Source organism: Salvelinus alpinus, chromosome 11, assembly GCF_045679555.1.
Source record: "Salvelinus alpinus chromosome 11, SLU_Salpinus.1, whole genome shotgun sequence".
NCBI lineage: Eukaryota > Metazoa > Chordata > Actinopteri > Salmoniformes > Salmonidae > Salvelinus > Salvelinus alpinus.
In genome coordinates, this window is record NC_092096.1 from 62,798,778 (window position 1) to 62,825,076 (window position 26,299).

Sequence of the window (26,299 nt, forward strand, 5' to 3'; positions counted from 1 at the left end):
CATTAGTTTCAACTGCAATATCTCCTGTATTAGACAAATTAATTAATGTGTACCTTATTGTAGTACACTTTTGTATTTGATATCTTCTGTGTTTATTTAAAAGTACTTTTGAATGTGTCATCGTTTCCTATGTCTGTAGATATTTCTATCAATAAACAATTACAAAAAAACTATGCTTATGAATTCATAGCATCTTTCTAAAAGTATTCAAGCATTTTCAGTGGGGTGTACTTGTACTCAAATTATTTTTACATCATTGATTGTACTGTAAGTTCTAAAAACAGCATGCTATCGAAATTCTCGCTAGAGGGCAGTGTTGTTCAAATAAGGGCCATGTTGAGTTGTCATTCTGCTTCAACTACTGTACTATATCTGAGTCTAGCCTCTGGAAGTGGTGGAAGGCTGTATACGTGTCTCGTCAATGTGTTCATCTGCATACTCTAAATGCCCAACATGTCAACCAGATGATCTGTCTTCAGTTTTACTTTAGTTATAGCTATTGGGTGATAAACAACAATGTTGGTTACATTTTTGCTCTTTTATTAAAAACTTAATCAGTGGTTCTTAGTGTTTGTAATGGTGATAGTTGGAGCAACTGTTGTTATGAATTGTGTGTGTTTCCGGAGTTTTCCGATTCTAAACGACGTTATTTTCCGAAGCTGACGTTTTCGAACGGGAGGGGCGGACTGTGTGTGTGTGTGTGTGTGTGTACTGAGCAGAGGTGAAGAAGAGGAGGATGAAGCTGGGAACGGAGGATGGGAGGAAGAGTGGAATAAGCGACAGGCTAGCTATCAAGGGCTGTGTATGCATGCCTGCAAGTGTGAATGCGTGAGTGAGGAAGAGGGAGGTGGTTATCGGACTGAAACAAAGACGCATTTTGGAACCCCGAAACATTAACGGAAACTTTAAACTTTTACCAGCAAGAGCTTGGCTACTGTGCCGGGTCCCGGCTTTGTTTCGAGGCAGGGGAGGTTTACAATAAATGCAGGGATAAAATAGCCCCAGATCGAAAAAAAATTACGCAAGAGGGGAATCCCTTGGATAGTGTTTGTTGGGGGTAACGAGAGAATGGCGGCCAACATGTACCGAGTGGGAGGTAAGTCTTTTTTTTTTTTTTGAGACCTCAGCGTGATTGTTAGCTAGCTATGCTAGGGTAGTTAGCTAGCTGATTTGCATTTGGTAGCTAGCGAGTGATAGTTATTTCCGCGAAGGCTGGCTAACTAACAGGCTAACGCTACCTAGCTAACTTGTTAGCAGGACATGTCAAATTAGAACGCGTTCCTTGGCTATTGGTAGCGTGAACTAGTTTAGCTTACGTAGCTTGATTTAGTTGGCTATAAGACTTTAATCAACTTGCAGTGTATCGTTAGCTGGCATAGTTAAGTTTATATAACTAGCCATTTAACGCCAGTTGAAACCAACAAGTTAACTTGAGTATGATAAAGTTACTCAAACATGTTTGTTTTACTTAGCCAGGTAACGTTAGCATACTCGACTGCAAGCGTTAGGTACCATCTGTCACTTGGTTTGGCTAGATCGCTAACGTAACGTCAATTTACAGCTAGCTAGCAAGTTAGCTTGCTGGCTCTGTAGGTAGTTAGCGTATGCTACCAATCATAGTACGACAATTGATTATAGCTAAGTGGGAAGCAGCTTTATTGTTCAGAAGATCATCCCAAACTTCAATCTGTTCCGCAATTTATACTCATCGTTACCATTTAGCTACATTGTTTACATAGGTTACAAAATGGTGCATTTAGCAAGCTAACAATACTCACGTCTGTATGTTAAACGCCGGTAAACGTGTGTTAGTTAGGTCGCAAGCTGGCCATAGCTAAACCGTCTGGATTCCTCTTCAACCCACAGGGTCGACAGCTTTATTTTACCATCAACATTGCAATTTTATGAGATTATATTATTGGTGGTGGGAAAGATTATCAACATCAGCGGTCTTGACTTGGTGCGACGTTGATGTTCTTAATGTCTTGGCTTGAGTCCGTGTTTTGGTGGATGCACAGCCACTGACTGAACCAGTGAAATATATAGTTATAATGATACACACTGATACATTCTTGCTATTTTATCGTTATCGTATAAGGTCCCACAAGAGCGTCTGTTTTTAGGTCACGGTGATTAAACGGTGCAGTGTCAGAGGAGATGCTACCTTGTTTCTGTGCATAATACAATGTAATCAAGCTCTTGTGCAAAATAGCCCCACAGAAAGCATTGGGCCAAACATCATTGATATGATTACTACTAGTAGATAACGTGTTGCAGTACATGAATATGATAATGAATGCCTTCTTTTACAGGCAACAGTATAGATGGATTTAACCCCTGACTGTCTGAAAGCCACATGACAGCAAGGCATTGTTTCGGTTGCAGCATTATGCATTTATTTAGTCTCAACGAACATGGCAATTACAGTATGGTATTTCAACCTTTTAAACCCCCTCACCTCAGTTATCTTGGCCTTGAGACTGTGCCTGAGATGGCACTGTTCTGCAGATGGTAGTGTCTTCCGGCCTGTCTGTTGATAATGCCTGCCTGCTTTTAGTCCCCCACATCAGTAACTTCGCAACACTGCCTCCCAGCACCTCAGAGCGCGACAAAATACTTATGCACCGTCGACCTACTGGAGGGAATCTTCCCTGAGAGCTCGAGCAAGAGTCAACCATTAAGTCTAATGTTGTGATGTTCATGCTAATTTTCTTGCTCCAAGTCAAGGTGGTCACAAAGACCAGTGCCTAGCAGAATGTCTACCCATTTGGGCAGCTCTGACAGCACTCCTACTTAGAGATGTGTTCTGAATAAGGGCCTTGGTTTGGTATGTGTCTAAAACCTGTTGTTTATGGTGAATTTCAAAGTAAAACCAAAGTGTTGTGTTAAGCGAGTTCTGTTATCTTCCCAAACAGTAGTGACAGCACATTGAATGCTGTCACAGCTACTAACTGTTGCTGCTTCTCCGTGGTGAAGCTTTTACTTCTGACGTGTCACTCTTGACATTATACATTTACATTTAAGTCATTTAGCAGACGCTCATTATGCGTGTGGAAATTAAATTGAGCCCTAATGATTAATTGGGATATGAGGGCGGCCTGTTGTATTTGCTCAGTGAGGCGGTTAGTCCCGAGGGTCCCACATTTCATCGTTTTAAATGTTTATCTGCACCTCATCTGAAAGAGTATAGTCTAGTGGATATAGGCCTACTACTGTATTCAAAACAGTAATTTACCTCACAGAAACCCACGTGTCACTCTTCTCATGACTAGCTTTTACTTGCCTCCATTAGCTGAATTGAATGGCTTGGTCTAGGGCACAGGTGTCAAACTCATTCCACGGGGGGCCGAGTGTCTGCAGGTTTTCGCTCCTCCCTTGTACTTGATTGATGAATTAGCATCACTAATTAGTTAGGAACTCCCCACACCTGGTTGTCTAGGGCTTTATTGAAAAGAAAAACCAAAAACCTGCAGACACTAGGCACTCCGTGGAATGAGTTTGACACCCCTGGTCTAAGGCTATGCCCTGTTTTATATCCAGAGGAGCCTATCGACAGGCTGGGTACAAGTCCTGTTGATATAAAGCGCATGGAATGAATCAATGGGGCAGTGCTTGCCACAGATGTTTTGTATGTAGCAATAGACTCACTAGCAGGACTGTGATGGTCATGGAAATTTGGATGGCGGTAATCGGCCAGCCAAATGACCGTGGTTCACATAACTTTTGAATAACAAAAAAATTACTATCATTTTTGGGATGCACGATATATCGGTTAAACATATCGGAATCTGACGATATTAGTTAAAAATGCCAACATCGGTATCGGCCCGGTGTCTAGTTTAACGGCGATGTTAAAAACCGATTTCAAAGCTACCGTGCATACCTAATATAACGTAGGTACATGACGTAATGACGCCACATAAAATTTGGTGCTACACGTGCAACACAGCATTCCTAATCTAGCCCACAATGCCTGCTGTGTGGATCGAGCAATCAACAAGTCAAGCAGTCATTTGAAAGAGTAACAGCGAGACAACTCGAAGACGAAATCCATTAAAGTCAAGATAATGGAATTCATTGCCCTTGACAATCAACCGTTCTGTCGTGGGTGATGTTGGTTTTCGCCGACTGGTCGAGCACCGGTACACACTACCAAGTGTGCTATTTTTCAGATGTTGCCCTACCGGAGTTACACAGTAATAGCGTCACTGCTATTACCTTAACAACATACATACTATGGAATGCCGTTTGGGTCTTTGCGTGTCAAAAAAGATACAGTAGTACTGTCAAAGCTGTATAAAAATGTCAGCAAACACCGGCCACGAACGATGTGTTTACAATACCGCTTTGGTAATAAAGCATAATTTGTTCGACCGCAACTTCTGGGCTAGCTAGCTTTATCTTGGTACCTAGCTAGCACCAATACAACCAGCCTGAAAACAATGACCAGTAAAAACTGCAGTCATTTTCATTATTCTTAGCAATGATTTAGGAATCCTTGTAAGTATTAGCTAGGTTGCCATTTATTGTTCGCCTATTAAAATTTAACTTCAGTAAATTAAAATAAATATCTAGCCAGCTACTGAACCCTGTTGCCCAAAGCTAACATTATAAGCAGCCAGCTAGCTTCATCTGGCTAATGAGGCTCGACCGGACCTGGTTATGTGTTGTGAAGCTAGCCACAATAAGAATTAGGCACAATAGTGGAATTTGCAGTTTGCCTTTAAAATAAAATTGTCATTAACAGTGATGCAAATGAATACAAATAGTAGAATTATGCCATACTTTTATTTTGAAGGCTAACCCAAAGTCAGCTTTTGTGGCTAATCCTTATTGTGGCTAGCTTCACGTAGATCAATCAATCAATTTTATTTTATATAGCCCTTCGTACATCAGCTAATATCTCGAAGTGCTGTACAGACACCCAGCCTAAAACCCCAAACAGCTAGTAATGCAGGTGTAGAAGCACGGTGGCTAGGAAAAACTCCCTAGAAAGGCCAAAACCTAGGAAGAAACCTAGAGAGGAACCAGGCTATGAGGGGTGGCCAGTCCTCTTCTGGCTGTGCCGGGTGGAGATTATAACAGAACTATGCCAAGATGTTCAAAAATGTTCATAAGTGACAAGCATGGTCAAATAATAATCATGAATAATTTTCAGTTGGCTTTTCATAGCCGATCATCAAGAGTTGAAAAACAACAGGTCTGGGACAGGTGGCGGTTCCATAACCGCAGGCAGAACAGCTGAAACTGGAATAGCAGCAAGGCCAGGCGGACTGGGGACAGCAAGGAGTCACCACGGGCGGCAGTCCCGACGCATGGTCCTAGGGCCCAGGTCCTCCGAGAGAAAGAAAGAGAGAAGGAGAAAATTAGAGAGAGCCAAGATTTTCAAAATTTCCATAAATGACAAGCATGGTCAAATAATAATCAGGAATAAATCTCAGTTGGCTTTTCATAGCCGATCATTAAGAGTTGAAAACAGCAGGTCTGGGACAGGTAGGGGTTCCATGACCGCAGGCAGAACAGTTGAAACTGGAATAGCAGCAAGGCCAGGCGGACTGGGGACAGCAAGGAGTCACCACGGCCGGTAGTCCCGACGTATGGTCCTAGGGCTCAGGTCCTCCGAGAGAAAGAAAGAGAGAAGGAGAAAATTAGAGAGAGCCAAGATTTTCAAAATGTTCATAAATGACAAGCATGGTCAAATAATAATCAGGAATAAATCTGTTGGCTTTTCATAGCCGATCATTAAGAGTTGAAAACAGCAGGTCTGGGACAGGTAGGGGTTCCGTAACCACAGGCAGAACAGTTGAAACTGGAATAGCAGCAAGGCCAGGCGGACTGGGGACAGCAAGGTGTCATCATGCCCGGTAGTCCTGACGTATGGTCCTAGGGCTCAGGTTCTCAGAGAGAAAGAGAGAACGAGAGAATTAGAGAGAGCATACTTAAATTCACACAGGACACTGGATAAGACAGGAGAAGTACTCTAGGTAACCAACTGACCCTAGCCCCCCGACACAAACTACTGCAGCATAAATACTGGAGGCTGAGACAGGAGCGGTCAGGAGACACTGTGGCCCCATCCGAAGAAACCCCCGGACAGGGCCAAATAGGAAGGATATAACCCCACCACTTTGCCAAAGCACAGCCCCCGCACCACTAGAGGGAAATCCTCAACCACCAACTTACAATCCTGAGACAAGGCCGAGTATAGCCCACAAAGGTCTCCACCACAGCACAAACCAAGGGGGGGCGCCAACCCAGACAGGAAGATCACGTCAGTAACTCAACCCACTCAAGTGACGCACCCCTCCTAGGGACGGCATGAAAGAGCACCAGCAAGCCAGTGACTCAGCCCCTGTAACAGGGTTAGAGGCAGAGAATCCCAGTGGAGAGAGGGGAACCGGCCTGGCAGAGACAGCAAGGGCGGTTCGTTGCTCCAGAGCCTTTCCGTTCACCTTCACACTCCTGGGCCAGGCTACACTCAATCATATGACCTACTGAAGAGATAAGTCTTCAGTAAAGACTTAAAGGTTGAGACCGAGTCTGCGTCTCTCACATGGGTAGGCAGACTGTTCCATAAAAATGGAGATCTATAGGAGAAAGCCCTGCCTCCCGCTGTTTGCTTAGAAATTCTAGGGACAATTAGGAGGCCTGCGTCTTGTGACCGTAGCGTACGTATTGGTATGTACGGCAGGACCAACTCGGAAAGATAGGTAGGAGCAAGCCCATGTAACGCTTTATAGGTTAACAGTAAAACCTTGAAATCAGCCCTTGCCTTAACAGGAAGCCAGTGTAGGGAAGCTAGCACTGGAGTAATATGATCAAATTTCTTGGTTCTAGTCAGGATTCTAGCAGCCGTATTTAGCACTAACTGAAGTTTATTTAGTGCTTTATCCGGGTAGCCGGAAAGTAGAGCATTGCAGTAGTCTAACCTAGAAGTAACAAATGCATGGATTAATTTTTCTGCATCATTTTTGGACAGAAAATATCTGATTTTTGCAATGTTACGTAGATGGAAAAAAGCTGTCCTTGAAACAGTCTTGATATGTTCGTCAAAAGAGAGATCAGGGTCAAGAGTAACGCCGAGGTCCTTCACAGTTTTATTTGAGACGACTTTACAACCATCAAGATGAATTGTCAGATTTAACAGAAGATCTCTTTGTTTCTTGGGACCTAGAACAAGCATCTCTGTTTTGTCCGAGTTTAAAAGTAGAAAGTTTTCAGCCATCCACTTCCTTATGTCTGAAACACAGGCTTCTAGCGAGGGCAATTTTGGGGCTTCACCATGTTTCATTGAAATGTACAGCTGTGTGTCATCCGCATAGCAGTGAAAGTTAACATTATGTTTTCGAATAACATCCCCAAGAGGTAAAATATATAGTGAAAACAATAGTGGTCCTAAAACGGAACCTTGAGGAACACCGAAATGTACAGTTGATTTGTCAGAGGACAGACCATTCACAGAGACAAACTGATATCTTTCCGACAGGTAAGATCTAAACCAGGCCAGAACTTGTCCGTGTAGACCAATTTGGGTTTCCAGTCTCTCCAAAAGAATGTGGTGATCGATGGTGTCAAAGGCAGCACTAAGGTCTAGTAGCACGAGGACAGATGCAGAGCCTCGGTCTGACGCCATTAAAAGGTCATTTACCACCTTCACAAGTGCAGTCTCAGTGCTATGATGGGGTCTAAAACCAGACTGAAGCATTTCGTATACATTATTTGTCTTCAGAAAGGCAGTGAGTTGCTGCGCAACAGCTTTTTCTAAAATCTTTGAGAGGAATGGAAGATTCGATATAGGCCGATAGTTTTTTATATTTTCCGGGTCAAGGTTTGGCTTTTTCAAGAGAGGCTTTATCACTGCCACTTTTAGTGAGTTTGGTACACATCCGGTGGATAGAGAGCTGTTTATTATGTTCAACATAGGAGGGCCAAGCACAGGAAGCAGCTCCTTCAGCAGTTTAGTAGGAATAGGATCCAGTATGCAGCTTGAAGGTTTAGAGGCCATGATTATTTTCATCATTGTGTCAAGAGATATAGTACTAAAACACTTAAGTGTCTCTCCCGATCCCAGGCCCTCGCAGAGCTGTGCAGATCCAGGACAGCTAAGCCCTGGAGGAATACGCAGATTCAAAGAGGAGTCCGTAATTTGCTTTCTAATGGTCATGATCTTTTCCTCAAAGAAGTTCATGAATTTATTACTGCTGAAGTGAAAGCCATCCTCTCTTGGGGAATGCTGCTTTTTAGTTAGTTTCGCAACAGTATCAAAAAGAAATTTTGGATTGTTCTTATTTTCCTCGATTAAGTTGGAAAAGTAGGATGAGCGAGCAGCAGTGAGGGCTCTTCGGTACTGCACGGTACTGTCTTTCCAAGCTAGTCGGAAGACTTCCAGTTTGGTGTGGCGCCATTTCCGTTCCAATTTCCTGGAAGCTTGCTTCAAAGCTCGGGTATTTTCTGTATACCAGGGAGCTAGTTTCTTATGACAAATGTTTTTCGTTTTTAGGGGTGCAACTGCATCTAGGGTATTGCGCAAGGTTAAATTGAGTTCCTCAGTTAGGTGGTTAACTGATTTTTGTCCTCTGACGTCCTTGGGTAGGCAGAAGGAGTCTGGAAGGGCATCAAGGAATTTTTGTGTTGTCTGAGAATTAATAGCACGACTTTTGATGCTCCTTGGTTGGGGTCTGAGCAGATTATTTGTTGCGATTGCAAACGTAATAAAATGGTGGTCCGATAGTCCAGGATTATGTGGAAAAACATTAAGATCTACAACATTTATTCCATGGGACAAAACTAGGTCCAGAGTATGACTGTGGCAGTGAGTAGGTCCAGAGACATGTTGGACAAAACCCACTGAGTCGATAATGGCTCCGAAAGACTTTTGGAGTGGGTCTGTGGACTTCTCCATGTGAATATTAAAATCACCAAAAATTAGAATATGAGCTGCTATGACTACAAGGTCTGATAGGAATTCAGGAAACTCAGAGAGGAACGCTGTATATGGCCCAGGAGGCCTGTAAACAGTAGCTATAAAAAGTGATTGAGTAGGCTGCATAGATTTCATGACTAGAAGCTCAAAAGACGAAAACGCCATTTTTTTTTTTGTAAATTGAAATTTGCTATCGTAAATGTTAGCAACACCTCCGCCTTTGCGGGATGCACGGGGGATATGGTCACTAGTGTAACCAGGAGGTGAGGCCTCATTTAACACAGTAAATTCATCAGGCTTAAGCCATGTTTCAGTCAGGCCAATCTCATCAAGATTATGATCAGTGATTAGTTCATTGACTATGACTGCCTTTGAAGTGAGGGATCTAACATTAAGTAACCCTATTTTGAGATGTGAGGTATCACGATCTCTTTCAATGATGGCAGGAATGGAGGAGGTCTTTATCCTAATAAGATTGCTAAGGCGAACACCGCCATGTTTAGTTTTGCCCAACCTAGGTCGAGGCACAGACACAGTCTCAATGGGTATGGCTGAGCTGACTACACTGACTGTGCTATTGGCAGACTCCACTAAGCTGGCAGGTTGGCTAACAGCCTGCTGCCTGGCCTGCACCCTATTTCATTGTGGGGCTAGAGGAGTTAGAGCCCTGTCTATGTTGGTAGATAAGATGAGAGCACCCCTCCAGCTAGGATGGAGTCCGTCACTCCTCAGCAGGTCAGGCTTGGTCCTGTTTGTGGGTGAGTCCCAGAAAGAGGGCCAATTATCTACAAATTCTATCTTTTGGGAGGGGCAGAAAACAGTTTTCAACCAGCGATTGAGTGCTGAGACTCTGCTGTAGAGCTCGTCACTCCCCCTAACTGGGAGGGGGCCAGAGACAATTACTCGATGCCGACACATCTTTCTAGCTGATTTACACGCTGAAGCTATGTTGCACTTGGTGACCTCTGACTGTTTCATCCTAACATCGTTGGTGCCGACGTGGATAACAATATCTCTATACTCTCTACACTCGCCAGATTTAGCTTTAGCCAGCACCATCTTTAGATTAGCCTTAACGTCGGTAGCCCTGCCCCCTGGTAAACAGTGTATGATCGCTGGGTGATTCGCTTTAAGTCTAATACTGCGGGTAATGGAGTCGCCAATGACTAGGGTTTTCAATTTGTCAGAGCTAATGGTGGGAGCCTTCGGCGTCTCAGACCCCGTAACGGGAGGAGTAGAGACAAGAGAAGACTCAGACTCAGACTCCGACTCGCTACATAATGGGGAGAACCGGTTGAAAGTTTCTGTCGGCTGAATGAGCGACACCGGTTGAGCATTCCAACAGCATTTCCCTCCAGAAGCCATGAGAAAGTTGTCCGGCTGCGGGGACTGTGCGGGGGGATTTATACTAACGTTACTATCTGTACTTACTGGTGGCACAGACGCTGTTTTTTCCTTTCCTACACTGAAATTACCCTTGCCTAACGATTGCGTCTGAAGCTGGGCTTGTAGCACAGCTATTCTCGCCGTAAGGCGATCGTTCTCCTGTATATTATGAGTACAGCGACTGCAATTAGAAGACATCATGTTAATGTTACTACTTAGCTTCGGCTGTTGAAGGTGTTGACGAACCATGTCCAGATAAAGCGTCCGGAGTGAAAAAGTTGAATGAGGGAAAAAAGTTGCGATGGAAAAAAACTAAAAATATAAACGGTAATTAAAAACAAAAACAAAACAAAAAAACGTAAAGTTGTCAGCTAGCAAAGTAAAGTTGGCAGCAAAACGCACAGCAACAAAACGCACAGCAACACGTCTGCAGATTCAACAGGAAGTGACGCACCTCGCAACAGGAAGTGACGCAACAGGAAGTGACGTAGATGGGTCCGACCACCATTAATCAAATAACCCTAATTTCTAAAACAGTTCTTATTTTAGATGACAGCTAGCTAACTGTATAGCTAACTGTATAGCTACAGCTACTCAAACAGATTGTCATTTTGCTATGTTTTTGGGGAAGAACTACATTGTTTGCATCCATGAGCTTGCTTGCTTTTCTTTATGACCAGCACTGTAGGTGCACGAGACAACTTTACCGGCATCATAGCATACATATCGATGAATCGTTGTGACATATGAAATATGAGTGATTGTGTAATAACTACGTAAAAAATGTATGAATGCGTTAAATTATTATTTGACGTGCAGTCATATTCAGGTCCTGATTGGTCAACAAGCTTGTTTGACACGTCAAATAGTGTTATATTTTTTGACACGCAAAGACCCAAACGGTGTTCCATAGAAATCCTAGTTGAGAATGAAATGACAGAACAAAGGAACAACGAAACAGCACAGCAAGTAAGTGAAATAAATTGGTTTTGATTATGTTTTACTGGTAATGGGGACATATTTAAATGCCAACAAAATAACTTTTTGTGTGTGTGTGTGTGTGGTGTGGTGTGTGGTGTGTGTGTGTGTGTGTGTGTGTGTGTGTGTGTGTGTGTGTGTGTGTGTGTGTGTGTGTGTGTGTGTGTGTGTGTGTGTCACCTTTTATTTAACTAGGCAAGTCGGTTAAGAACACATTTTTATTTAAAGTGAAGGCCCGGACGACGCTGGGCCAATTGTGCGCCGCACTATGGGACTCTCAATCACGGCCGGATGTGATACACCCTGGATTCGAACCAGGGACTGTAGTGACACCTCTTGCACTGAGATGCAGTGCTTTAGACTGCTGTGTGTGTGTTAACTATTTAACTGTACCAGAATGCTTAAAAGACCACAAAATATTTCAATATTGGTTATCGGTATCAGGTTTTTTTTTTGGCAAGGAAAATATCGGATATCGCTATCGGCCAAAAATGTAATATCGGTGCATCACTAATTATTTTAAAACACGCATTTTCTCCTTACCTTCTCTCCCGACTGCATCTGCTGCCATAGAAAGTTAATTAATAAACAGGCTTCCCTATTCCAGTCAATGATGGCATAATGTGTGGACTGGACGCCATTGAGAGTGTACCCAGAGGCTCAAAGCAGGAAGTAAAAGCAGGAAGTGTACCCATCAATATGTGCTGTGATTTTGTTGATTAAACTCAACAATTACAAAAACTACATTCCATTGCGTGAGTCACATCAGTTAACAATACATCATACCATGCAGCCATTGCGACTGTACCCATGAGTTTACCAGTCATTGCCAACTGCACGAATGCCCGGCTGTCCCGTCTTCAGTCAGCTGTTAGGTCCCCACACAAATATATATTTTTATTCTTCAAATAACTATTGGTGATAATGATATTTTTATATAAAATCCAAAAAAATGAACATCATCAGACATCTGGTTAGTGCTGACAAAGTATCTGGGCTAAGGTTGTCTTCTCAGACTGTGTTCCCCATTCCTCTTAAAAAAAAAAAAACTCCCTGGGCCATTGATCCGCGAGGCACCGCTTCAGCCTACTGTCTCTCACTGATTCAGGCAGGCAAGGAGCCCCCATAGCACAAAGAGGGAGGACACGGGGCAAGACGGAGAGCCTAGAACATGGATGAGTGTGGAGAAAGAGGGATAAATTGATGAATGGAAAGAAAATAGGGGACCTCTTTCTCATCAGTGTTGAGACAGACAGCATAGGACTTCTCCCTGTAGTAGTGCGAAAAATGTGCTCCCACTCCAACCATCCAAGTGTTGATGTCTTCACAAGAATTCTACAGTGTAGAAAATAGTACAAATAAAGAAACCCTGGAATGAGTAGGCGTGTCCGAACTTTTGACAGGTACTGTGTGTGTGTAAACACATTTTGTTATAACATAACACCTGAATAACGAATGAACCGTATATAAAAACAAACCAGCCTATTGAACATATGCGTTGTTGCCTTTAGGCATTCCAAAAAATACGGCTATAAAAACAATAACCCGCATTTGGATATGCTACAAATTACAAAATGGGCCCAAATAAAGTAAACCAAATAAATGAGTGCAAGTAAGTATTTCAAGGCACACTTAACAGAATATTTTAGCCTAGGCCTGAGCTACATTTCTTTCGAAATAAGACGCATCTGTGAATAGGTTTTGAAAATTCAACAAATAACTGCAATGAAGAACTATTCGGCCTATTTTCCTTTTCATTATATCTTACCTAAAAGGTTTCTGTCAAGGAACACAAGCATGTTTACCTTTTCTGGCTTTAATAGACTGTGGGGTAACAATCAGTAACCTATTGCCTGCTGTACTGAAAACACAATAAGACGGAAGACTTATTGCACAGATGCAGAGGTAGGCCTATTTGCGGGCGACGTTGGCCCAGAGAGCAAAGTGACCCTCTTTCGCTCTCCACCATGAGTGGGTCATCAGATCCTCCGATGACATCTTCGAGTAGGTAGGATGTGAGCTCTGCGCTGGCCCACTGTTGCGCCTTGTGTGACAGGTTTACTTCGCTCTCCCAAGTAGACCGCCCAGGGATGTCTTCTATGGTGAGCATGCGTACTCGGTCTCAGTGGAAATTGTCAGAAATCACAATTTGAAAGGGTTTCGTATCACACAGTAGGCCTACGATGTGTGGTTACAAATCACCATTCAAAGGTGTCGGGTACTACATTACCATATGATTTGGTTTATATTTGTTTATTTGCACACAAGAAAATATGATTTCCACATTGTACTCTAATGATTAGACTCGAATCGGGTGGTTTGTGCATTACACAGGGTCGTCACTAGTTGCCACAGTCATAAACCCCGCCTATTTCTTCAATTTTTCTCTAATTAAAATCTGCTTTTAAACCTAACCCTAACCTCCACCCTAACCACATTTCTAACCTTATGCCTAACCTTAAATTAAATATATATTTCCCCCCATTCATTTTCTCGATATAGCCAGATTGTTTACTGCGTTGCTCGGTAACGATGCGCTTCCCAAGCCATGGATTTAAAAAAAAAACGTCAACGATGTTTGGACAGGTCGAAGGGAGGATGTGTCATTCCAGACATCGCCCAACCCTAGTATGTCATCACCAGTTATCATATATTTGCTTGTGTTTTGTAGATGTGTTGAACAGAGTTTTTGATTAGTCAGGACAGTCATTTAGCTGAGAGATGTGGTACAGGCCCAGTGGTCTTCGCTGTGACCTGCAAATGACCCCTAAAACACACGGGTAGGTTTCCCTTCCACTCCACTGCTAAAACCAAAATATTGGCCAAATGGGGCAAAATATAATGCATCATGCCATATAACTGGCGAGGAAGCCATTATGGTGGGTTAAGGTTTGATATTGTAACCTAGACCTTAGTTGTAGGCCTATAATAGTGCAGGCATACATCAAACCTATTTTTGTGTTGTTTTGGAAGTGATTGGAAATGAATAACATCCTACCTACTATGGTTAATTCATTATCACTTCAGCAACTCTGGAATAACCGACTACTCCTCCTTGGTCAGTGTAGCGAAATGCTTGTGCTTCTAGTTCCGACCGTGCTGTAATATCTAACAAGTAATCTAACAATTTCACAACAACTACCTTATACACACAAGTGTAAAGGAATGAATATGTACATATAAATATATGGATGAGCGATGGCCGAACGGCATAGGCAAGATGCAATAGATGGTATAGAGTACAGTATATACATATGAGATGAGTAATGTAGGGTATGTAAACATTATTTAAAGTGGCATTTAGGCTGTGCCATTTGAAAATAAACCCATCCCAGCCAGTGTGAAGGCCTAGTAGTAGCTATAATCTTTAGTTAGCTTGTGTCCGCTGAGGAATTTAGCCAGGCCTCTGACACTGCAGCCAGTCTTTTGAATGGGATATTCAGTGTTCGTCAAATCAAAGTTTATTTGTCACGTGCACCTGAAATGCTTACTTACAGGCCCTTACCAACAGTGCAATTTTTAAGTAAAAAATAGGTATTAGGTGAACAATAGATAAGCACGGAAATGACAGTAAAAAGACAGTGAATAATAACAGTAGCGAGGCTATGTACAGGCACTGGTCAGTGCCGTTGACCCTGGATAAACTATCACTGGGCTGTGTGGAAGAGATGGAGGCCCACCGTCTCTGTAGGTAAAGGCTTCGAGCTTAGTTCATTGAATGGAAGTCTCATTTTTTGTCACTTTTTTAGTCACACCAGCATCTTTCATATCGTAGCTGTATTCTGAGAAGGGAATTAAATTCCTAGACCTCGCATGCAAGCACCAATCATGTTATGAGGTAGCCTGGGATGTCCGAGTGGATATTACCTCACTTGTCTTTTGAAATGGAAGACACACAGACAGGACAGGACGTGTTGTGCAAAGCTATTCGCTCTCCCTACCCAGCACCAGTCGCCGTTTTTGCTGGATTGATTTTGCCTGGCCAAAGCCTGCCTGCGTGATGTCATTACTGTGGTGGGTAGTGGGTTCCCCTTAGTCATATTAGTAATTGACTGTACAAGGACTCACATTCCAAACTCCTCACACAACAAGGGTTTTCCTTTGAACATGTTACAGTAACCGAAGAGATCAAGTTCAAAGTCCCACACACTGAATTAACATGATACAAATTTGTATGATTTCTACTTTCTCTTTCCCTTTCAGATTACGTGTACTTTGAGAATTCCTCCAGCAACCCTTACCTGATCCGCAGAATAGAAGAGCTCAACAAGGTTGGTGGAATAATCGGTCCTTCACATCTAACCTCTGATTTGGTGCGTTTACATAAAAAAATCTTGCTGACATTGACAACCCCTTTGTAAAGGTTATCATATCTGACCTTATAGCCAGTCTGTCTGTAACCCATTCATACCCTGGGATGATGCTGGTGGTAACACACACACACAGACAGTAGGGACAAGATGCTGGTACAAGAGCCATTACATAACGTGGCTAGCTGTAGCAGTAGTGTAGCGGCGTATGGCACATGCTTGTTTCCCAGTCAAAGGATTAAGCCCATTTATGTAACACTCTTAAATTGAAGGGGTTGTGGCGAACACCACTATGAAAACTCAATCTAATGGAAGTAGAGGAGGAGGGGAATAATATACAGTTGAAGTCTGAAGTTTACATACACCTTAGCCAAATACGTTTAAACTCAGTCTTTCACAATTCCTGACATTTAATCCTAGTAAAAATTCCCTGTTTTAGGTCAGTTGGGATCACCACTTTATTTTAAGAATGTGAAATGTCAGAATAATAGTAGAGAGTGATTTATTTCAGCTTTTATTTCTTTCATCACATTTCCAGCGGGTCAGAAGTTTACATACACTCAATTAGTATTTGGTAGCATTGCCTTTAAATTGTTTAACTTGGGTCAGAGGTTTCGGGTAGCTGTCCACAAGCTTCCCACAATAGGTTGGGTGAATTTTGGCCCATTCCTCCTGACAGAGCTGGTGTAACCGAGTCAGGTTTGTAGGCCTCCTTGTTCGCACACGCTTTTTCAGTTCTACGGGATTGAGGTCAGGGCTTTGATGGCCTCTCCAATATCTTAACTTTGTTGTCCTTAAGCCATTTTGCCACAACTTTGGAAGTACCTGTATAAAAGACACCTGTCCACACACTCAATCAAACAGACTCCAACCTCTCCACAATGGCCAAGACCAGAGAGCTGTGTAAGGACATCAGGGATAAAATTGTAGACCTGCACAAGGCTGGGATGGGCTACAGGACAATAGGCAAGCAGCTTGGTGAGAAGGAAGCAACTGTTGGCGCAATTATTAGAAAATGGAAGAAGTTCAAGATGACGGTCAATCACCCTCGGTCTGGGGCTCCATGCAAGATCTCACCTCGTGGGGCATCAATGATCATGAGGAAGGTGAGGGATCAGCCCAGAACTACACGGCAGGACCTGGTCAATGACCTGAAGAGAGCTGGGACCACAGTCTCAAAGAAAACCATTAGTAACACACTACGCCGTCATGGATTAAAATCCTGCAGCACACGCAAGGTCCCCCTGCTCAAGCCAGCGCATGTCCAGGCCTGTCTGAAGTTTGCCAATGACCATCTGGAGGAGGAATGGGAGAAGGTCATGTGGTCTGATGAGACAAAAATAGAGCTTTTTGGTCTAAACTCCCCTCGCCGTGTTTGGAGGAAGAAGAAGGATGAGTACAACCCCAAGAACACCATCCCAACCGTGAAGCATGGATGTGGAAACATCATTCTTTGGGGATTCTTTTCTGCAAAGGGGACAGGATGACTGCACCGTATTGAGGGGAGGATGGATGGGGCCATGTATCGCGAGATCTTGGCCAACAACCTCCTTCCCTCAGTAAGAGCATTGAAGATGGGTCGTGGCTGGGTCTTCCAGCATGACAACGACCCGAAACACACAGCCAGGGCAACTAAGGAGTGGCTCCGTAAGAAGCATCTCAAGGTCCTGGAGTGGCCTAGCCAGTCTCCAGACCTGAACCCAATAGAAAATCTTTGGAGGGAGCTGAAAGTCGTATTGCCCAGCGACAGCCCCAAAACCTGAAGGATCTGGAGAAGGTCTGTATGGAGGAGTGGGCCAACATCCCTGCTGCAGTGTGTGCAAACCTGGTCAAGAACTACAGGAACTGTATGATCGCTGTAATTACAAACAAAGGTTTCTGTACCAAATATTAAGTTCTGCTTTTCTGAAGTATCAAATACTTATGTCATGCAAATTAATTACTTAAAAATCATACAATGTGATTTTCTGGATTTTTTTTTGAAGTGTACCTATGATACAAATTACAGACCTCTACATGCTTTGTAAGTAGGAAAACCTGCAAAAGCGGCAGGTTATCAAATACTTGTTCTCCCCACTATATATATATATATACACACACACACAGTACCAGTCAAAAGTGTGGACACCTACTCATTCAATGTTTTTTTTTCTTTATTTTGAATATTTTCTACATTGTAGAATAATAGTGAAGACAAACTATGAAATAACACATGGGATCATGTAGTAACCCAACAAGTGTTGAAACAAATCAAAGTATATTTATTTTAGATTTTTCAAAGTAGCCACCCTTTGCCTTGATGACAGCTTTGCACACTCTTGGTATTCTCTCAACCAGCTTCACCTGGAATGTTTTTCCAACAGTCTTGAAGGAGTTTCCACATATGCTGAGCACTTGTTGGCTGCTTTTCCTTCACTCTGCAGTCCAACTCATCCCAAAACATCTGAAGTGGGTTGAGGTCGGTTGATTGTGGGGGCCAGGTCATCTGATGCAGCACTCCGTCACTTCTTTGAAGCAGTTTGCCCATGAAGGCCTGATTCACGCAGTCTCCTCTGAACAGTTGATGTTGAGATGTTTCTGTTACTTGAACTCTATGAAGCAATTTCTGAGGCTGGTAACTAATTTTCTTATCCTCTGCAGCAGAGGTAACTCTGGGTCTTCCTTTCCTGTGGCGGTCCTCACGAGAGCCAGTTTCATCATAGTGCTTGATGGTTTTTGCAACTGTTCTTGAAATGGTCCGGATTGACTGACCTTCATGTCCTAAAGTAATGATGGACTGTTGTTTCTCTTTGCTTATTTGAGCTTTACTTGCCATAATATGGACATAGCCCTATTTGGTAAAAGACCATCTTCTGTATATCACCCCTACCTTGTCACAACACAACTGATTGGCTCAAACGCATTAAGAAGAACATCAATTCCACAAAATAACTTTGAACAAGGCACACCTGTTAATTGAAATGCATTCCAGGTGACTACCTCATGAAGCTGGTTGAGAGAATGCCAAGTGTGCAAAGCTGTCATCAAGGCAAGGGGTGGCTGCTTTGAATAATGTATGATATATTTTGATTTGTTTAACACCTTTTTGGTTACTACATGATTCCATATGTGTTATTTCATAGTTTTGACGTCTTCGCTATTCTACAATGTAGAAAATAGTAAAAATAAAGAAAAACCCTTGAATGAGTAGGTGTGTCCAAACTTTTGACTGGTACTGCATGTATGCATGTATGTTATGTATATCATTACTGTTATTGTGACTGAGGATGCGTCAGAAATGGCATCCTGTTCCCTATCTAGTGCACTACCTTTGTCCAGAGCTTCGTTGAGGCTGCCATTTCATGTCAGGCTGGGAATTGCCAAGGGCCTCACGATACGATGATATCATGATACTTCGGTGCTGATACGATGTGTTATGATTCGATGACGTGATTTTATTGCAATTTTTCCACACGTATTGCTCACTACGTTATATGTCTGCTGCAGAGAGACGAGAGCTTGAGATTTGTTTTGATCAGTCATGGAAATAAGAAAGACAAATATTCAAGAAAGGCAATTTGGCAAGCTTTGGAAGTGCCGCCCAATAGTAATTGACCGCTCTTGTCACGTCTCTCTCAGACGGCCAATGGGAACGTGGAAGCCAAGGTGGTGTGCCTGTTTCGGAGGAGGGACATCTCGGGCAACCTCAACACTCTGGCCGACAGCAACGCAAGTGAGTACAACCGTCTTTCTACCTGTTTACTTCAGTCTCTCTCTTAGTCTGTCAGAACTCTGTTCCGACACTGCGTTCTAATACATTCTGCTTGAGAGTGGGCTAGTTCTTATCTCTATGCTAAACTAATGCTGTGTAGTCTAATGCTGTGTAGTCTATGCTCTCTGTAAAGTTATTGAAGAGCATTATTAGTCTAGACGAAACATCCTCTTTCATAAACCAGTTTATTATCTCCATCCAGGATATGAGTACTGTTTTGTGTTCCAATCAGATTGGCATCTCCCTCTGCACTACCAGCAGGCAATTGGCTCTCTCTCTAAGTAGATGGATGCTCTGGTTGCGTCCCAAACGGTACCCTATTCCCTATATAGTGCACTACTTTTGACCAGATCCTTATGGGTCTTAGTGCGCTACTTTTGACCCATCTATGGAATAGGGTACCATTTGGGACACACCTCAGTCTCCTTCTGAAGCACACCTCGGTCTCCTTCTGAAGCACAACTGTGTGTGAGAGACTGTGCATAGTGCTGTCCCACTGCAGCTTTTAGTAGGAAGTGGATACTGAAATAGGATTCATTCTCTATGGAGAAGGGGAAATTAGTTTTTGTTTCTATCATGAATCATACTGTACTTGTTGTTTGTTGTAGTAGGACTAATAGTGTCTGGCTATTGGTTTGAGAGTCAGTGTTTAAATCACACACAGTCAAGGGTATCTCACTGAAGTGACCTGGTGCAGAGAGGTAGCGATGAAGAGGTAGAGAGATGTAGGGGGGAGAGAGAGGAGAGGTGGAGGGAGAGCGAAGCGGGTGCCGAGGTAGTTAGGTGATGCTAATGACACACCGATGACTGAGTTCTCCTTGGATTCTCTCACACACACCTCTAACATGGACGGCTGCATTCAGTGCTCCAGACAAGACACTCCGATCCACACCTCAAAATGGATGCATTATCGACCTGGAATGCAATTTTATAGTACTTAGTACTGTATGTAATGCTGATGAACATAGCTGAATTTGTCCGACTATTTGGATAGAATGTTGATATTTCTTTTTTTTTATTATTATGTGAGGTACCTGTGTACAGTATCTCCAGTTTGGTTTCACTAAAGATACTTAGGCTATTGTAAGTCACTCTGGATTAGGGCTTCTGCTGTGAAGAAAAACATTGGTCCTGTCTGTGGCTGTTTAGTGACAATAGTCAGTCCAGTAGGAGGCAGGCATGGCCAGGAGGAGCAAGGTGGGTGGGTGATCTCCTCTCCTGCCTCAGCCCTGGAGCTCTGCTAGCCGTGTGGTTATGTCACCGCGGTGTGTTGGCGTTAACTGGCCCTGTGGCCTATGTGCTGTGGAGGTATTCCATCTACCCTCCCCTGGAGGTCAGCGGAAAAACAGAGGGCCCTCAAACTGGCTGGAACCAGTCTATGAACCTGGGAGAGAGGAGGAGGCTGAGGTTGTGTTCCAAATAAATGGCCACAACTGGTCCGGCGTACTGACCGTGTCCAGTCTAGCCCCAGTCAACCTTCGAGAACTGGTCTGGCCTTTTTGCCTGTTCTGCTCCGGTCTGGCATTATTTTGTATATACACCCGCTGTCGGCCGTTACGCTACTCTATGTCTTTGGTCTCCCTCTCCTGCGTTTTGGCTCTGGCGCCCCAAAACAAAATGCCTGTACTCCAGCCTCCCACTCGGCAGCACAAGCCACTGCTTTGGCACTGTCCTGTTATACAGGACCAGGGCTTCTTTCTCCTCTCCCACCAGACCCCCCAACACCCCCTCTCATCTGAGTGCAGCCCCCTGCACCCCTCCCTCTCTGCCTATCCTCCGGTCCAGGCACACTGCTCAGAACAAAAGGCCCTTGATGTGTCCCACAGGGCTGCGGCACGCAATGGGTTAACTCTGACTTGCCTTGTGTCTTTGTCAGGGAAGAGTGTATGTGAGAGACTGTGTGCAGGGAGAGAGAGAGAGCGCGTGCGCTGGTCTGCCCGTTTGTGTGTCCCTCCTGTGTGTGTGTACAGTATGCGTTTCTTTTTTTACGTGTGTGTGTGTGTGTGTGTGTGTGTGTGTGTGTGTGTGTGTGTGTGTGTGTGTGTGTGTGTGTGTGTGTGTGTGTGTGTGTGTGTGTGTGTGTGTGTGTGTGTGTGTGTGTGTGTGTGTGTGGGGGTAGATAATGGGGGGGATGGGCGCCTCAGGTTTGGTGCACAGGGTTTCCCACTTAGTCTGGCAGGGACTCGCCGGACAAGGGAGGGGGTGATGGTGGAGGAGGGGGGTTGAGGGATGGCAGGAGGGGTTAACAGAAAGGGGTGTGGTCTGAGGTCCCCTCCCTCTACCACTGACAGGGTTTCCTTTGGCTGAGTGCAGGGGCGGAGTCCGTGGAGATCGAGAGATAGTCCTGCCCAGTGCTCTCTCCCCGCTCAATTCACCACCCCCGCCACCTCACACACATTACTGACTCACCCTCCTGAAATTTAGAAATGTACAATCTAGTAGTGTAACACAAGGTATAATACAAAACTGTCTTCCGTATGAGGAAAATGAATGTTTCTTTATCAGCATGGACTCATTTTAGCCTGCCAGATCATTAAGGCTATATGCAGTAATTTTTTTACATTGTAAGGGCATACTAGGTCAGTCCCTAGAATAGACAGGAATAGTTTGTCCTTCCGAGCAGGAAATTATGTTCATGGTCGTATTGGTTACACTTACGTAGTAAGGACCGGTACAAGATAAAGTACCAGGGCATACAGTGCGTTCAGTATTCAGACCCCTTCCCTTTTTCCACATTTAGTTACGTTACAGCCTTATGCTAAAATGGATTAAATGTGTGTTTGTCCTCAGTCTACACAAAATACCCAATAATGACAAAACGAAAAACCAGGTTTTTTTTAGATTTTTTTGCAAATGTTTAAAAAAAACACACCTTATTTACATAAGTATTCAGACCCTTTGCTATGAGACTCGAAATTGAGCTCAGGTGCATCCTGTTTCCATTGATCATCCTTGAGATGTTTCTACAACTTGACTGGACATGGATTTGGAAAGGCACACACCTGTCTATATAAGGTCCCACAGTTGTCAGTGCAAAAACCAAGCCATGAGGTCGAAGGAAAGGTACCAAAACTTTTCTTCAGCATTGAAGGTCCCCAAGAACACAATGGCCTCCATTTTTAATTGAAAGAAGTTTGGAACCACCAAGACTCTTCCTAGAGCTGGCCGCCCGGCCAAACTGATCAATCGGGGGAGAAGGGCCTTGCTCAGGGAGGTGACCAAGAACCCGATGGTTACTCTGACAGAGGTCCAGAATACCTCTGATGGGAAAACCTTCCAGAAGGACAACCATCTCTGCAGCACTCCACCAATCAGGCCTTTATGGTTGGGTGGCCAGACAAAAGCCACTCCTCAGTAAAAGCCACATGACAGCCCGCTTGGATTTTTGCCAAAAGGAACCTAAAGGACTCTGCCAGTGAGAAACAAGATTCTCTGGTCTCTTTGGCCTGGTTGTCAAGTGTCACGTCTGGAGGAAACCTGGCACTATCCCTATGGTGTAGCATGGTGGTGGCAGCATCATGCTGTGGGGATGTTTTTCAGCAGCAGGGACTGGGAGACCAGTCAGGATCGAGGCAAAGATAAACGGAGCAAAGTACATAGAGATCCTTGATGAAAACCTGCTCCAGAGCACTCAAGACCTCAGACTGGGGTGATGGTTCACCTTCCAACAGGACAACGACCCTAAGCACACAGCCAAGACAATGCAGGAGTGGCAAATCTCTGAATGTCCTTGAGTGGCCCAGCCAGAGCCTGGACTTGAACCCAATCTAACATCTCTGAAGAGACCTGAAAATAGCTGTCCAGCGACGCTCCACATCCAACCTGACAGAGCTTGAAAGGATCTGCAGAGAAGAATAGGAAAAACTCCCCAAATACAGGTGTGCCATGCTTGTAGCGTCATACTCAAGGCTGTAATTGCTACCAAAAGCTATTCGACAAGGTACTAGGGTCTGTAATGTGTCTGAATATTTATGTAAACGTCATATTTCAGTTTTTTCTATTATTAGTAAGTTAGCTAACATTTCTAAAACCTGTTTTTGCTTTGTCTTAATGGGTTATTGTGTGTAGATTTAAAGTTTATTTTTTAATTGAAATAATTTTAGAATAAGGCTGTAATGTAACCAAATGTGGGGGGTCAAGGGGTCTGAATGCTTTCCATTTGCACTCTATATAAAGACAGACTTTCCAGCATTTCCAGATTTCTATGAAATGTGACCTATAATTAATTATATGTAAGTGAAGTAGTTTTCCTTCCATAAAAATGGTAATTAAGTTTGTTAAAAGTATCATCCTCTATGAGGAAATGGCAATCTTTTTTTTTTTTAATGGTCTGCTTGAGATACAAATTTGAGGTGGGGTTTTTGAAGTGTGTCCCCCCCCCCCACCCCATTTTTCCCCTCCCAATTTATGCTTCGCCACAAATAGGAGTATAGGATGAGTCAACATATGTCCCCGGAGGCAGCTGTTCCATCCTGTGTTCCGGCACTCACTTTCTGAGCTTTATCCCTTTTACTGTAATCCATCAAAGGTTTATTTCTCAATAAAACTTGAAAAAATATATATATTTTAAAAAATTATACAAATTATACAAAGGTAAAGCGGGATCTTCATCCCCACAGCCACAATTATCAATCAGTTGTATTGATGTGAATTAATTTTATCATACCCTGATCAAGATTATTAGAGCCCATAGAATTGGAAAGTGTGCTTTGTTGCTCATTTTGTTTTTGTGTGTTTTTTCATAGGAGACTTTGAGGAGGAGTCCAAGCAGCCCACAGTGTCTGAACAGCAGAAACACCAGCTGAAACACAGAGAACTCTTCCTCTCTCGGCAGTTTGAGTCTTTACCAGCCACTCACATAAGGTAATCGAGAGAGAGCGTGTGTGTCCTGAGGCGTAGACTCACCACATAGCAGTAGCTGCAAACAAGAGTTCTGCCATTGAACCAGTTCAACCCTGACAGGATATAGTGTCATATGACAGGACTGATATGTCCATTCCTGACTTCCCTCATCAACTCATCCATGGCTGCGTCCTCTCTGACTTTAAAATGGCCAGAGTTGCGCCCCTTCTCAAGAAACCAACACTCGACCCCTCTGACGTCATAAACTACAGACTGGTATTCCTTTCTTTTCTCTCAAACACTTGAGCATGCTGTCTATGACCAACTCTGTCGCTATCTCTCACAGAATGATATTCTTGACCCTAAGCAGTCAGGCTTCAAAACTGGTCACTCAACTGAGAATGCTCTCCTCTGTGTCACGGAGGCTCTCCGCACTGCCAAAGTTGACTCTCTCTCTCGCTTATGTTCCCATCCTACCGAGTTCTATCCGATGCCTTCGACACGTGAACCATCAGATCTTCCTCTCCAGCCTCTCAGGCCGTTCCTACCAGGTGACGTGGAGAGGATCTGTGTCTGCACCACATACTCTCACTACTGGTGTCCCCCAGGGCTCAGTTCTAGGCCCTCTCCTCTCTCTACACCAAATCACTCGGCTCTGTCATATCTTCACTGGTCTCTCCTATCATTGCTATGTGAATGACACTCAACTACTTTTCTCCCCCCCTTCTGACACCCAGGTGGCAACACGCCAGTCAGCTTGAATGTCGGCCTACTACTTCAAGCTCAACATCAACAAGAATGAGCTGCTCTTCCTCCCAGGGAAGAGTCCTTAAGGTCCTTATCTCCCGTCTGGACTAGTGCAATTTGTTGTTGGCTGGGTTCGCCACTCGTGCCATCAAACCCCTGCAACTTGTCCAGAACACCACAGCCCGCCTGGTGTTCTCTTATGTCACCCCACTCCTCCGCACACTCCACTGGCTTCCAGTCGAAGCTCGTATCCACTACAAGACCATGGTACTTGCCTACGGAGCAACTACCATGCCCCTCCCTACCTTTAAGCTATGCTCAAACCCTACACCTCAACCAGAGTACTCCGTTCTGCCACCTCTGGTCTTTTGGCCTTCCCACCTAAACTTATCTATGGCATATTCATAACCATTAAGCCAGTAATGTGTTCAAAATGTCCCTTCGTAACATGAACCATCACAGTTCAGGCTCTTGATCTCAAAATAAGTTGAGGGGTTATAAGTGTAGAAATACTTGAATTGTGTTGAAATTTTCTTCAATATTTGTAACTTGTTCATTTACAGCATTTCCACAGACATTTATTTTGTTTTCCAATGCCTTATTGGGGATATATTACAGTATCGAGGATTGGTGCAGGTCAGTTCAGATGAATAGTGTGTATTGCATGGTACCTTATTGACCTCTGAATGCTCTTCCCCGGTCACCCCTCTCTCTCTCCCCAGGGGGAAATGTAACGTTACACTCCTCAACGAAACAGACGTCCTCGCCGGATACCTGGAGAAAGAGGTGAGCTTCACTTTTTTTACAATGAGGCAAACTGGACACTAAGGATTTATTCCAAAATATTTGCATCTCCCCCAAATATATTTGTATTACTCTTTTGCGCAAGGACTGTAAAACACAAGGAGAAATTAAAGGAGGAGAAGGAAGGAGAAAGTAGTGCTGTAGGTACTGAAGCATTGAGTGACGGTGTAAATCAGGGATGGGTAACTTTGATGGGACATTTGCAACTCAATAGATCAGGGGTCGGAAACCTTTTTTGTGTAGATTGTCAATTTTACAATTTATTCTACCAATTCTAACGATCTGCGTGCCAGTAATGATTTGCATATGTGCACTACAACTAATTGTCTATATTGAACATCTAATTGCCCACAAACGGATGAATTCGCTCACTAAACAGAGGCGCTGTCCATTAGCACCACGGGCTTGATCTTGGAACACAGATTCTCCTGGTGAATGTGATAGTGACAATCTGATCTAAAATCAGCTCTGTGAATCCTTTGTTTCCCCACCATAGCGGGGCCATCGTCAGTTGTAATAGCCAATAGCTCTCTCTCTTAAAAATGACCTGCGATGGCT

At 43.7% G+C, this 26,299-nt stretch overlaps 1 protein-coding gene across 2 annotated transcripts in view; it reads left to right on the forward strand.

The window, feature by feature from the left end:
• The first annotated feature begins 695 nt into the window (after positions 1-695).
• LOC139534629 (metastasis-associated protein MTA2-like) overlaps positions 696-26,299 on the forward strand; it is a 37,503-nt gene continuing 11,899 nt past the window's right edge. For both annotated transcript variants that reach the window (XM_071333916.1, XM_071333917.1), the window contains exons 1-5: positions 696-1,096; positions 15,491-15,558; positions 19,216-19,309; positions 24,094-24,211; positions 25,660-25,723. In XM_071333916.1, the coding sequence (XP_071190017.1) occupies positions 1,069-1,096; positions 15,491-15,558; positions 19,216-19,309; positions 24,094-24,211; positions 25,660-25,723 (372 nt within the window). In that variant the 5' untranslated portion in view covers positions 696-1,068. The remainder of the gene's footprint in view (positions 1,097-15,490; positions 15,559-19,215; positions 19,310-24,093; positions 24,212-25,659; positions 25,724-26,299) is intronic.